General features: G+C 40.6%; 1 protein-coding gene across 1 annotated transcript in view; it reads left to right on the forward strand.

The window, feature by feature from the left end:
- The first annotated feature begins 8,594 nt into the window (after nt 1-8,594).
- Nucleotides 8,595-13,343, forward strand: part of Insc (INSC spindle orientation adaptor protein) — a 90,236-nt gene continuing 85,487 nt past the window's right edge. Inside the window, exon 1 of the mRNA XM_048360450.1 lies at nt 8,595-8,860. Coding sequence (XP_048216407.1) covers nt 8,805-8,860 — 56 coding nt within the window. The 5' untranslated portion in view covers nt 8,595-8,804. The remainder of the gene's footprint in view (nt 8,861-13,343) is intronic.

Consider the following 13,343-nt stretch of genomic DNA (forward strand, 5'->3'; position numbering starts at 1 on the left):
AATTCACATCTCGATTTTCTTCCCTATGCAATATAAGAAACAGCACACTTACATTTATTTTAATCATGTCCTTCTGAATTTATATACAATATTTTATATTTAGCTTTTTCTCACAAATGAAATACTGTAATTGTTTCTCATATTTAAAGCTTATTTGGATTTATAGTTTTGCTTCAAATAAATGATTTCTTTGTCAGTGTGTGTATGTGTGTGTGTGTGTGTATGTGTGTGTGTGTGTGTCCTGGGGCTTGAACTTATTGTCCAGGAGCTGTCCCTGAGCTTTTTTGCTCAAGGCCAGTGCTATACTACATGAGCTACAGCTTCATTTCCAGCTTTCTGGTGGTTAATTGGAGCTCAGAGTCTCACAGGCTCTCTTGCCCTGTCTCACATTATACCTTAATCCTCAGATCTCAGCCTCCTGAGTAGCTAGGATTATAAGCATGAGCCACCAGCATCTGGCAATTATTTATTTTTCTACATCAATCTTCTGTCTAACATTACATTTTTTACACTTAAATTTTCCAGAATTTCTTCTAGTATGAGATTTTTATTTTTCTAAAAAAAGTCTTATTTCATCTGTATCCTCATAAAAGAAGTTCTCTGGAATCAGAATTTTAGGACAATTATTTACGGCAATCAGGTTTTTTTCCCCTGATATTTCTGAATTTCACAATCTCTATTTAGTAGTTATCACTCAGTTTAGTTTGCTTTATCCTTTGGGTGGTTTCAGATTTTTCTTTGTCCTCAGTGTTTTTCAGTCTTAGGAATTGTCTAGTATGTGTATGTGTTTTCTATTTATCTTGATGGGACTCATTGATTTCTGGATTTGAAAGGTGTGTTGATTGAATATCACTTTCTCCCCTATATTTTCTCTTATCTTCTTTGGAAATATGATACAATATTTATTAGACTACTACTATTCTATATTCCTTGATATTAATTTTTTCATGTTTTATCTCTCTTTGTCAGAGAGAGGGCTAAATTTTGAGTGATTACTTTTGTTCTATCTTATACCAACCCATCTTTGGGCTGTAATTAATTTGTCCAATGAGTTTTTTTCATTTTAATTATTGTATTTTGATTTATAGACATTCTATTTGACCCTTTCTCAAATTTTCATGGCTATGTTTTACAGTCTTTGTTCAGTGAAACTCTTTCCAAGACTCTCTTGCATTTCTTGACTAAATTCTGTAACTGAGCCCTTCCAACAGAAAAAATAAATTCAAGCCATTGCTTCTATGGGAGTCAAATAGTAGCGATCAATTCTCAGCTTTCTTTGGTGGTACTTCAGGTACAAAGGTTCATTTGCCATTCACTTTTCCACTGAGTTTCTGGTGTTCTGGAGTTCTATTTGTTTCTTTACTTTTGGAAGTCTCTAGTTTTTATTTCATCTCCCTTCCTTCCCCCTGTTTTGTATACACATAAGACAGAAACTTAGAAAATAGAGGATTCAGCAGATATTCAAAGAGGAAAATCTGCCTTAACTCCCCATGGTTGCTTCTGTTTTGCTTTTGACCTCTTACATTTTTGCGAGTTCAGTGATAGCTAGCTAGCTAGCTAGAGATAGAGATTTTTTTTTTTTTTTGCCAGTCCTGGGGTTTGGGACTCAGGGCCTGGGCACTGTCCTTGGCTTCATTTTGCTCAAGGCTAGCATTCTACCTCTTAAGCCACAGTGCCACTTCTTGCTTTTTCTGTTTATATGGTGCTAAGGAATCCAACCCAGGGCTTCATGCATGCTAAGCAAGCACTCTACCACTAAGCCACATTCCCATCCCCTAGTTCAGTGATATTTTAAGGACATCATGGATATTTCAGTGATATTTTAAATACTTCTTTAGTTTAAAAGTTTCTTTGATGGAGGAGTATTTTCAAGTACCCAGTTTACTATATTGATGGAAATAAGAATTCCATGTGATTTTTTTTTCTGTAAAGAAAGGACTTGGTTATTGCTTTAAAATTAACTGCTGAAAAATAGTGAATATAATAGAGGATCTCAAGGAAGGTCTACAGTCTTCACCACATTCACTCACTTTATTCATCTATGCTTACAAATTATTGAACCTCTCTGGGTAACTATTTCCACATCTTTAAAATGAGGATTCTAGTAGTATTTGTTGTTTTAAACTTTTAGAAAGAGAAATGCATTCATTTATGTGAAATGTGGCACATTAGTTAAGTGCCTAACACCTTATTTCTTTGACTTTAAGATGCAGTGTATTGTAAGATGCCGTGCTACTTCACAAAGATAAAATGTTGTTCCATTCAAACTACAACACAATGCCAAGATGCCATTGGTTGAAACACAATCCATGTTCCAATATACAAAACACATCTTAGAATGACATGACTATAGTAAATTGTACCTATTTTTATGAATGAGTACATAAGACTAAAGAAGAGGGAAGTGGCTTAGAAGCAGAATCTTTCTCTCCAAAATGATAGGACTTTAAATGCTCATAGGTATTCATTTCACCCTATCATCATATTTATTAAGTTTCTACACTGGGTTTCTGATCTTTTTAACTCCTATTTTATTCCTTCCCTTGGGAAGTCTCTAGGCATTATGTTCTGTCTCCCCAAATTACAGCATTCTGTGATATTCTTTGTGTGGGGGGGGATACAGTCTGTGTTAGGCACGGTCCAAATGTTACTATAACACATTGGCATAGTAGATAAAAGATGAGTTTTAGTAATGCAGTGTTCTGTGAATGGGCATTTTTCATGCTTGATTCATTCCTAAATAATTCACTCAGTAGCAAGATGTAGACCATGTGGTCCCTGTACCTGACACCTTCCCTCCTGCAACTCAAAGAATTCTGAGGGCTTGGAATATGTCTTAGCGGTAGAGTGCTTGTCTTACATCCATGGAGCCCTGGGTTCAATTCCTTAGCACAACATAAACAGAAAAAGCCAGACGTTGTACTGTGGCTTTAGTGGAACATTGTTAGCCTTGAGCAAAAGAAGCCAGGGACAGTGCTCAGGCCCTGAGTCCAAACCCAAGGACTGGCAAAAAAAAAATTCTGAGTGTGTTATGACAATTACAATAAGATTTGTTGAGAATGATTGTGTTGTCTGGGTACCTTTGTTTATAACCCTAGAATGACTGGAGTCCCAGAGTGTTTGCTGGCTTTGGTTCCTTTACTAGTAAGCTGAGAACTCATTGGTGTTATGGCTGAGACAAGATTCTGGTTCAGTTTGGATACTCTTTTGTATGTCCCAAATTCTTTGTCACACAGAACTTGTGTGTGTGTGGTTTTTTTTTTTTTTTTCAGATTGTAACTAATCATAGGAAATGTGTTAGCTTTTTGGTCTGGGCTTATTCAGAGCCTGCTTTCTGTCTTCATCTGTTTTGTGTTGCTGTAACAAAATTGTACAGTGTCTACAATGAACAGAAATGTGTAGGCTCTCACTACTTTTGGTTAGGAAGTTCAATATCAAGGTACCAGCAAGTTTGGTGTTTGGGAAGGCCCTTCCTTCTTCCAAGTTGATGTCTGCATGCTGAATCTGATGCTGATGTTCAATGGACAGGAAGCCTGGATCCTCTCATGGTAGAAGGGAAAAGGGAAAATTGAACAAACCTTAAGTTATCCCTTTATATGATGGAATTCATCATAGTCACTAAGTACAGAGTTTTATTTTTAAATCATATGTCCTATATGGAAGACATTGCCTCTTTCCAATATATTCTGCTTTATTTGTTTCTAATATACTCTATTTTTTTCTCTGATGGCAAACAGCTCTTTGAACCTGATTCTGGATAAGAAATATATCCCTCATTGGGTACAAAGAGGACTATCATGAAACTTCTTATATAGCACTGCTAACTCACTTCCTGGGTTCTAGCACCTTTGAAGATTCATAAGGCTACATGGCTTTAGATGGTTCTTACAATGAAAAATAGATTACATTCCAATTTTACCAAGAAGCTGAGTGTCAGAGAGGCCTAGTAAGAGGTGGATTTGTGACTGGCCATGGCTTTTGGTGACCTTCCTTCTGTGCTACCTTCCCAATGTTACTGAGAAAGTTCCAGTTTGGAGAATCTGGAGAGGAAATAAAATCAGAGAAGATTCGATTGACATGGTTGTTGATGGAGCACTGTCATCTGCTCTTAGCTTTAGAAGAAAAAATTATACTTGTGAGATATAAGATATTTTATATTCTCCCTCCTGTGTTCTTCAACCTGGGTTCTTGTCATGACTCAGAAGGAAATAGCTTGCCCAGTGTGACCTCTGAGTGTGATTTATGAAATAAGATGTATCCAAATTCTCACCATATTGGAGCAATTCAATTTTCTCTAATGGCCTTTATCTGAGAGTTATGTCTATTCATGGCAGTCACAACCAGTAAGTCATTAGCTTAAAGTATAATGATTGTTAATTTTAGCCCTGTGGGACCTGGGCCCAGGGAGAAAAGTCTCTTGCTTTTGCAGATTGAAGCTATGGAACATTCCATAAATTGGCTCACATTTCCATCAGGGAAAGTTAGAAAGTAAAAAGAGATTAAAATTTAAAGAGGAAAAATTAGTTGAAGAGTTGATGTTGAGAAATAGGCAGACAAGTCTCTGTCTGGCTTCCTCTGCACAGCTAGATGCCAGCCGTTGCCCAAGGAGAAATGGAACCAATTGTTATACCAAGTGTGCAATCCTCCACATACTCAGTGATATGCATAGAATTCTCAGAATATTATTATTATATGCTCTATTTTACAAAGAAACCTATATCTGAGGTCATATCCATATTCTAATAACAGATTTGAACCTGGGCAGCTTGACTCCTGAATCTATACTTGAATTCAGGGCCTGGGCACTGTCCTTAATCTCTTTCACTCAAGACTAGCACAATTCCTTTTCCATTTTTCTGATTGTTAATTAGAGATAAGGGTCTCACAGATTTTCTTGCCCAGGCTGGCTTTGAACTGTGATCCTCAGATCTCAGCCTCCCAAGTAGCTCACAGGTGTGAGCCACCTGTGCTTGGCTTGTCTATACTCTCAATCAACAGAGTTCTGATTGAGGGTACTAAAAGACCCAGCTAGGTTTCTTCTGTGAGGCTAGTCCACCTGTGGTCGTAGAAGCCTGCGTATCAATTACTTACCTTTGACCTTTAGAAACCTTCCAGCTCTGGGCTAGCTTCCAGGATGTCAAGATCTACAGCTTCCTGTGCAATTTTCCATGCCCAGGGCTTGGGTCCTTTTATGGGCTGTTGGGCAGTGCAAGGCTCCTAGTGATGAGATGCCTCCTAAGTTATACTGAGGAGGTATATCCTCCTTAGGAGGAGGCTGAGCATTCTTCTGCCACACAAGCCTCCAGAGAAAGCTGCTTTGTGGTGTAATTGGACAAAGTGGAGGCTTTTTAGAAGACACATATTTCTATAAATCAGGTACTGGGTCACATGGGCCTTAGTGGGGAGAGCCTGATGCTGGCTTTTCCCTCTCACTGACTGGAGATTTATAGGCACTGTTTCATCAACCTTTCCATCCCATTTCAGGGCTGGCTGTATCTAACCTATCCTATCCTCTCTTTACTTGTATGCACTGTATGAGAATAACAAAGGAGAACAAGCATGGCAAGAAGTCCCATCTTTACAATTGGAGAAAGAGGTTCCATTGATCCATGGCAAAACACTGGGACACCCTGGTCTGCTGACTCTCTAGGCTTCTCTTGAGCAAAGCTACCTTGGGCTTTCCCAGGGGGTGATGAAGAGTTTATGGAAGTGACAAAGCATGCATGCATGTCCCAAGCGCAGCTCAGCTTGCTGCATGACCTTGGGCAGGCTGTTTGCTTCGAATGTGTCTCTTCATCATTCCATATTAACCTGTGCTCCAATTCCTCATGTGAGAAATGGGATCAACAATAGTATCCTACCTCATAGGGTTATTTTGACTAAATGTAAAGCACTTGGAACAGTGCCATATACACAGTAAACACCCAATATATATTTCTTCTTCTTCTGCTCTTCATTTACCTCCTCCTTGTTGCTGTTGTCACAAGAAAGATAATCTCCAAGACACTTGAAATTTGAAGGCTCTAAAAGTATGATGTGCACTCCTCCAAGAAAGCTGTCGGAATTACCCTGGGTACTGTAGCCTAACTTGTGTTAATGTTGGTGTGAATTTTTATACCTGAGATTCCTATACCTGTCTTTGATGGTTGGTCCAGAAGGTAGATGGTATCCAGACATGCAGGCACAGGCTTGAGACTTTATCTGTGCCTTGCTGAGACTAGTTTGGGCCATGTGGTGAGGGTTTTCAATGCCTGGAGGCATTGTGAGTCCTGTGGTCTGTTCTGCCTGTTACCTGGACTCTGTCGCTTGACAGCTGTGAGGGGCTGTGAGGGCCTCCTCCAGGGAGCTAGATCTTTCTATATTTCATGAGGCTCAGTCTATTGGGCAAGGCTTTGTGGCAGCTTGCTTGGTTTCTTGCACCTCCCCTGGGAATGAGAATTCTTAAACGATCTGATTGCCACAGGATGCTAGCCTTCTCAGCTAGCGACACAGAACATCTCTGATGTCTGTTGCCACCTGCATTGCACAGGTCAAACAGAGGCCCAGGTTTGGGGGTTGGGAGGGCAATTTAGTGTCACTACCTTCAAGAGTTCTTGATGTATCTCCTTTCTCCCCTACTGTCCTTACCTCTTCTTCCCCTGAAAGCTCTCATTTACTTTTAAAATGAACTTAACAAATTGTAGTTCAATATTACGGCATCGGTATTAAGTTTTTCGTGCCTTGTGTCTGATCGATATTTTGTTCTGACTGAAAAGCATATCAAGAAACAAGTATCCAGCCTTCTCTGTTCCTGTTTTGGGAGACCAATTTTCTCTTCACTAGAACTCATAAGTGCACGAGTATTTCTCAAATGTAGGAAATAGGTGCATATCTTAAGAGGTCAGAAACAAAGATTTTACACATGAATTATCTTAATGCCCATAATACTACTAGAAAGTTGTCTATCCCCTCCCCAATTTTGCAGATGAGGAAGAAAGCCCCACTTTTTTCTCCAGTGAAGTAGCACCCCTACAAGGACCTTTCCTTTTAGCTATAAAAGTGGATGGAGATTTATAATGATGATGGGACATCTCTGTCACTCCTAGCTTTTGTACTCTCTGAAGCCTCGGAGAAAGAAATCACAGCATGGTTTGTTTGGTTCACTTTTCTCCTCCCAGCTCCTCCTTGGCCCTACTCTAGCACTGCTGCTGCTGTTGTTGAACTGTATTCTACAGCATTGACAGCCCTAATGGACTCTGAAAATAAAACAATCCCAGCCCAGCCTTGAGTGGAACCCATATTGGCCCATTAAATGACAGCAGAAAACTCTATTGCTACTGGTTCTAATTGAAAAAAATGGCTGTAAATAGCTTGCATTTCCTGCACATGGCCTGTCTCTTTTTCCAAATGGGAGTAAGGGCTGCCTTTAATGGGATATGGGAGCAGAAAAGGGTTGTTCAAATGGAACTGTTGCTGCAACAGGTGTTGAATTAAATATGAAACAGTCAAGGCTTTAAGTCACTCACTAACTGCTCCTGGTGGAGATACAGCCGACTATTCTAAAAAGCAAGGCTGAACATCCATTATGGAATTTTCAGCAAATTAAGACTTGTAGCAAGTGACAGAGGGTTTTTGTCTTCCTTGCTCATTTATCCCTGTGTCCTTTTCACCTCTCCTGATGAGCAGAGCAGCAACCCTGGCTCTGAAATATATTTCCCAAATCCTCCCAAGAAGAGGCAAGTGAAATTTTAGAAATGTCTTTGAGTAGTGTTGGCTAATTCTTATGAAACTCCTGTATAGTAAGTATAACTGAGGGAGACACTTTCAAAAAAAGATGGTGATTTTCCTATAGTTGTGTGCTAATCAGACAGATTTAGGGTTTCAATCTCTCATACTCTCAAATTCAAGCTTTTCTTTTTGCCTATCGGTGAGGGCACAGGGTATAACCTTGAATGAATTCTTGGCTTCCTAACACACTGCGTAGTTTTGGAGGGGTTTCACTCTTTGAATCTCTAGTCAACAGGGTGAGTTAGACTCAGAGAAGTGGGATCGGGTGGCTACAAGGACATCAGAAGGAAGATAAAACTTCACTATAGAACTCCTCTGTCAGCTCTATGCTGGAAAACCTCTCTTTACAAACGCTGCTGACATGGAGACTTTAGCTGGGGCTGCAAATTACCACTGGAGAATGAAGTCAGGCTGCTTGTTAGCAAGTACTGGGAATATTTTGGTTGTTCATTACTTTCATTATGTTCATTTGGTGCTCCCTAATCATAAAACCTGGATCCTAGTCCTCTACCACCTACTTGTACATGCTAGAATTCGCTGTTATGAATTTCTTATTGAATTTTGGAGGTGTTGTCTGTAACCAAGGGGTGATGATCATATTAAATAAGTTAATACTATCAAAAACATTTAGATCTGTGTCTGACAAATAGTACATGCACCATAAATATTAGCTGTTATTCAGTCTATCCTCTGCAGAATTTGCTGGTAGCTGTAGCCTAGTATTTGGTACATACCAGAGTAAATATTTGGCAATCGAGTGAAAGGAAGAGATTGCAAGGGGTTATCACGTGAAGGATTCAGGACAAAGGTCAAATCTATCTTGCCTTATTTATGTGAGGACTTCAGAGTATACGTTGATTCAAAAGAAGAGGAACATTAGGAGACCTTTCCTGCACACCTGCCTTGCTTCCTTCTGGACAAAATCTGAGAGAGAAAGCAATGTACCTTCTCTCTGTGTGTCCTCATTGACCCATCCCACCCTGTGTTTTCAGGGTCCTGACCGCTGTGGGCAGGCCTTGCTGCAGATTGGGATCAACATGATGGCATTGCCTGGAGGCCGCCACTTGGACCCTACACCTCTGCCAGGGCAGCGGTAAGTCCTACAGCTATACTCAGGGATGGCAGAGAATTGAGCACAGAGCTGACACTTGAGTGGTACTGATGGCTCTGGATTTAACAGAGTGGGCAGAGGAAAGGAAGTGCTTATACAGTGAGAAGTCAAAGCCCAGAAGATATGAGGAGAAAGTACTGGACATGTTTTGTCTGAAAGAAGAGACTTGGGGCTACCTGAGATGCCTTCACAGAGCTGAAGGTTTACATGGAGAACCAAGTGCTGATTTGACTCAGGGGTGTAAGTCCAGGGTACCAGATCCATGTTAACCAACTCCTTGGGTTGGTCTGGGACTGTCCTGATTTCATGTGAAAGTTCTATGCCCTCCTGGGAGCTCCACTGTCACAGACAACCTAAACAGTTGGCCACTCTGAGCTGCTTTAGTCCTGAGAAGAGGTTTTTGTTGTTGTTGTTTTGCCAGTCCTGGGGCTTAGACTCAGCCTGAACACTGTCCCTGGCTTCTTTTTGCTCAAGGCTAGCATTCTACCACTTGAGCCACAGCGCCGCTTCTGGACGTTTTCTATATATGTGGTGCTGGGGAATTGAACCCAGGGCTTCATGTATACGAGGCAAGCACTCTTCCCACTAGGCCACATTCCCAGCCCCTGAGAAGAGTTTTGCAGTATGAATGCTCAGGGCTTCTGCTCAGCTGTTTTCTCTGTTTTGGCTGAGACATTTTGATGGGGCTGTTCTGCTATGTTCTCTTCCAGGTAACCTTTGAGATTGTTATTTTGTTTTATCTATTACCTACATCACTGCTATTTTATTTTTATTCTGTTCCGAATCCCTCATCTGAGTTGAGATATAAACTTAACTCCATTCATTTACATACTTTTTGTGTTGTTTTGTTTTTTGTTGTGGTACTAGAGTATGAATTCAAGGCCTTGTATTTTCTAGGTAGGGGTTCTACCACTAGAGCCACACCTCCAGCCCCTTTAGATACTTATTTTTTAAACAGGTCTCATATTTATACTTGGAATCTAACCCTCCTATATAAGATTCTCATGTATCTGAGATGAAAAGCGCATGTCATTTATACCCATCTTTTTATTGGCTGAGATGGGTTTCATGAACTTTCTTTTGCCACAGTTGGACTTGAATTGATCCTCCCAATCTCTGCTTTCTGAGTAGCTAGGATTACAGATGTGAGTGGTGTACCTGGCCTTCTCTTTATTTTTTAGTGTGTGTTGCTTTGCATTTAAATTCATAAAAATTAGTTACTAAAATTTCCTGAAAGGGCAGTCAAATTATATGAAAGCACCAGTATGTTCCCACAAAACTATGATTAGAAAGAGATTTAGGAATAAGATCTATGCTCCTGGATGCTTCTAAGGACTTAACACATTGTTAGAAACGTGATAAAGACTTCCTATTCAGTCAGAAGCTGAGAATAAGGGATGGCATGGGACCCATTTTCTTTGTACACATTGTGTCTAAGGTGAAACTCAGAGATGACATGAGACAAGCCTGTCAGCACCGATGTGCTTACTCAGATAGGACTTGCCTCGGCCTCGTCTGTCAGGTGGTAGCCTTTCCTCAGAGGAGCAGGGGTGGTTAGCTTTGGACCCATGATTGCCTGGCTTCCAAGCATTCTACTTCTCCTAGCTGTGTGGCTGGTGCAACTTCCTGAATTCTATGTTCTCATGTCTCATGTCTATGGCAGGTGCACATTCCTAAGGTCCTGTCCTCACATCTAGGACAGGGCGAAAGGTACTACCTGCTACAGCGGGCTTCGGTGAAATTACATTTGCAAAGTGAACTTTGTCAAGTGCCTGCTGCATGACAGGATCATTTCCTGTAGGCTATCTTCCCACGCGTCTTCTTTCTTCCCATTCTTTTGTAGTACTTCTCTTGCCCACCGATCAAGCTAGGACATGTCCACATTTACTTGTCTGGGTTCTTGCTCTTGTGAAGAAACATGCTTCCCACTATTACCAGAGAGCTGGCCTTTACTAGCGCTCAGGATCAAGTTGGCTGATGCTCACAAGCATTTCCTGTGGTATAGGTACTTGGAGACACAGTACTTATTTAGTCTTCACGGTGGCCCACGTATATAATTATTTCTGTTTTTCAAAGGAGAAAGTCACAGGTTAGTTCTCTGAGAAGCAGCCTTTGAAGTAGAGTTCAGAGTTCAGGGTGGTGAATGGGGAACCTCTTTGAGATCAATGTTGTGAAGGAAGAGACAGTAAGTTGAGCTGGGAAGAGGGTGAATTTGAACTGTAATGCTAGCCCAGCAACAACTCAGCTGACCTCACAGGGAAATTCGCAATCAGAGTTGTTGGTCATTGGTCAAAATGTCCACAGCCTTTGGGTCTCACTTTCATCCATTATTGGAAGGTGTTAAAATCATTTTCCAGAAACCAGTGGACTGGTGCTGCAGCAACATGTTAGGTTAAGCAAACTAAGGCACTATGTCAATTTTTTTAAAAAAGGCTAACCAATACAACAGAGATACTTACAAGACAATATGTTGGAAATTAACTGTACAACTGGGGGGAGTGGCAAATTGGGGAGAAGGGAAGGTGGGAGAAAAAAGAGGGAGGAGGTAACAAGTTTGACAAGAAACGTACTCACTACCTTACGTATGTAAATGTACATCACCTTGACAGTAAAATTAAATTAAAAAAAGAAAAGAAGTGAAAATGGAGATTTTCCCATTCAGAAACCCAACTACCCTCTAGCTGGAGTCTTTCTACTTTAAGCAGTGAAGAATAATTTTTGTCTTCTTTCTGAATTGAACCTGCAACACATCTCTATGAGCCTCTTCTGCTTCTGAGTATGCCTAGACTCGGAGTAGTTCTTCACTCGTGGGCTGCCCTTAGAAGGGAAGGTAGCAAGGTAGCTTGAGACCATATCTAGAGGTCCTGAGATATGCAGACTATCAGCCAATGAAGGTTGAATGACAAATCTTTTTGTTACTAGGAGTGATCAGGGAAGCACCTGCAATCTACATCTCAGGAGGAAATGGAGTCTTAGGACAGTGAAGTTAATTGCCCAAGAATAGAGCCAAGCCACTTTCTGTCTTTCCTGTGGTGTTCTTGTAGGGCAATACACAGACAGATCATTTATTCTTTTATCCATTAGGCCTCAACAAAAGCATTGTACAAGTATTTACTGAGTAAAGACCACACATCTTGAATGATATTGTATGCTTGAAGACATGTTTGTGACCTGGTTGGACATGGTACACCATCACAGAACTCACATTGTATCCTAGTCACTTCTTTCTTTGTCTGATGAGATCTAGATTTATGGCAAGTACACAGTTTAGGACTTTAATCTCTGACCTTGTGCTGTGAGTTATTCCCTTTGTCACATGGTTTCTGTTCAACCCTGAGATGAGCCAAAGCTGGGTGCTGTGGTAAGGTATGATGAGAGGCCTCCTAGCTTTCCTGTCAAGCAGGGGAGACATCCAGCTTCCCAGAGCCAGTGGGGGCCATTGCCGGCAAGCCTGTCTCCAAGTCAATAATGGCTTACATGTGTGCACCCCTGGTCTGTGGCTGGTTTTCTGCTGCTGGGTCATTTTCTATGTCTGTGGTGAAATGCTCAGACTATAATTGTCAATGGGATAATTGGCCATTTTTCTGTTGTTTAAGCCAAAAGGCAGGCCAATCAAAGCTAGAATTATATTCCCTCCCTTCTCCTATTTCCCAGGAGAAATCCACAAAACTGAGTATGACCTTGAGAAGGCAGTTGATGATTCAACAGCTATTTTTAAGAAGAGAGATTGAATTTAAGTTTCCCTACTGTTCTGGGAACCGAGATGATAGGGGCATGGAATGCTGTTGCTGGAAGTTTCCTCAGAGCTCACTTGTGTTATCCCTTCATTTAAAAGTGGGAAAACTGAGGCCCAGAGGTGGGGCTGGAACTGTCATAATACATTTCAGGCATGATTCCAGCTTTGTAGAATTCTACTTTAGGCTCTTTCTTAGGCTCATTCTCTCACCCATTCTCCAGGAATCTCCTGTAGTAGACAAACAACTTCATTCATTCACTCATTTATTCATTCAAAGGAGATTTATTTTGGACTGAGACTTTAGTTTTGATCTAGGCTCCAGGCAATCCAATAGTGACTTTTTGTACATGTTATCTTCTCTATTCCATAATTAATGTCCTGAGGACTGAATTTGTATCTGATCCATAGTGGTGTTCTTGTGATTAGAATGCACAGTGTAGGAGCTCAATAAGTTGTTGTTGAATGAATAAATGTTTAACAAATGTTTGATGAATGAAGAACAGAATCTAGGGAGTCTCGAGGGCATAAGGGAGATTAAATAGCTTGGATTTTGTTTCTTTCATTGAGATATTTTTCTAACACCAGAAAGCTACTGCTTCCCTATGCCTTTTGACAGAAAACTTATGTTTACAGAGAAAAGGTAAGCTAGAGATTTATTCTGATTGACATTTATCTTGAATCAGGGCCAAACATTTAATTGCTTGAAGGAATAACAGTTGAAGAAACATT

Source organism: Perognathus longimembris, chromosome 13 (genome assembly GCF_023159225.1).
Source record: "Perognathus longimembris pacificus isolate PPM17 chromosome 13, ASM2315922v1, whole genome shotgun sequence".
In the NCBI taxonomy this organism is placed as follows: Eukaryota; Metazoa; Chordata; class Mammalia; order Rodentia; family Heteromyidae; genus Perognathus; species Perognathus longimembris.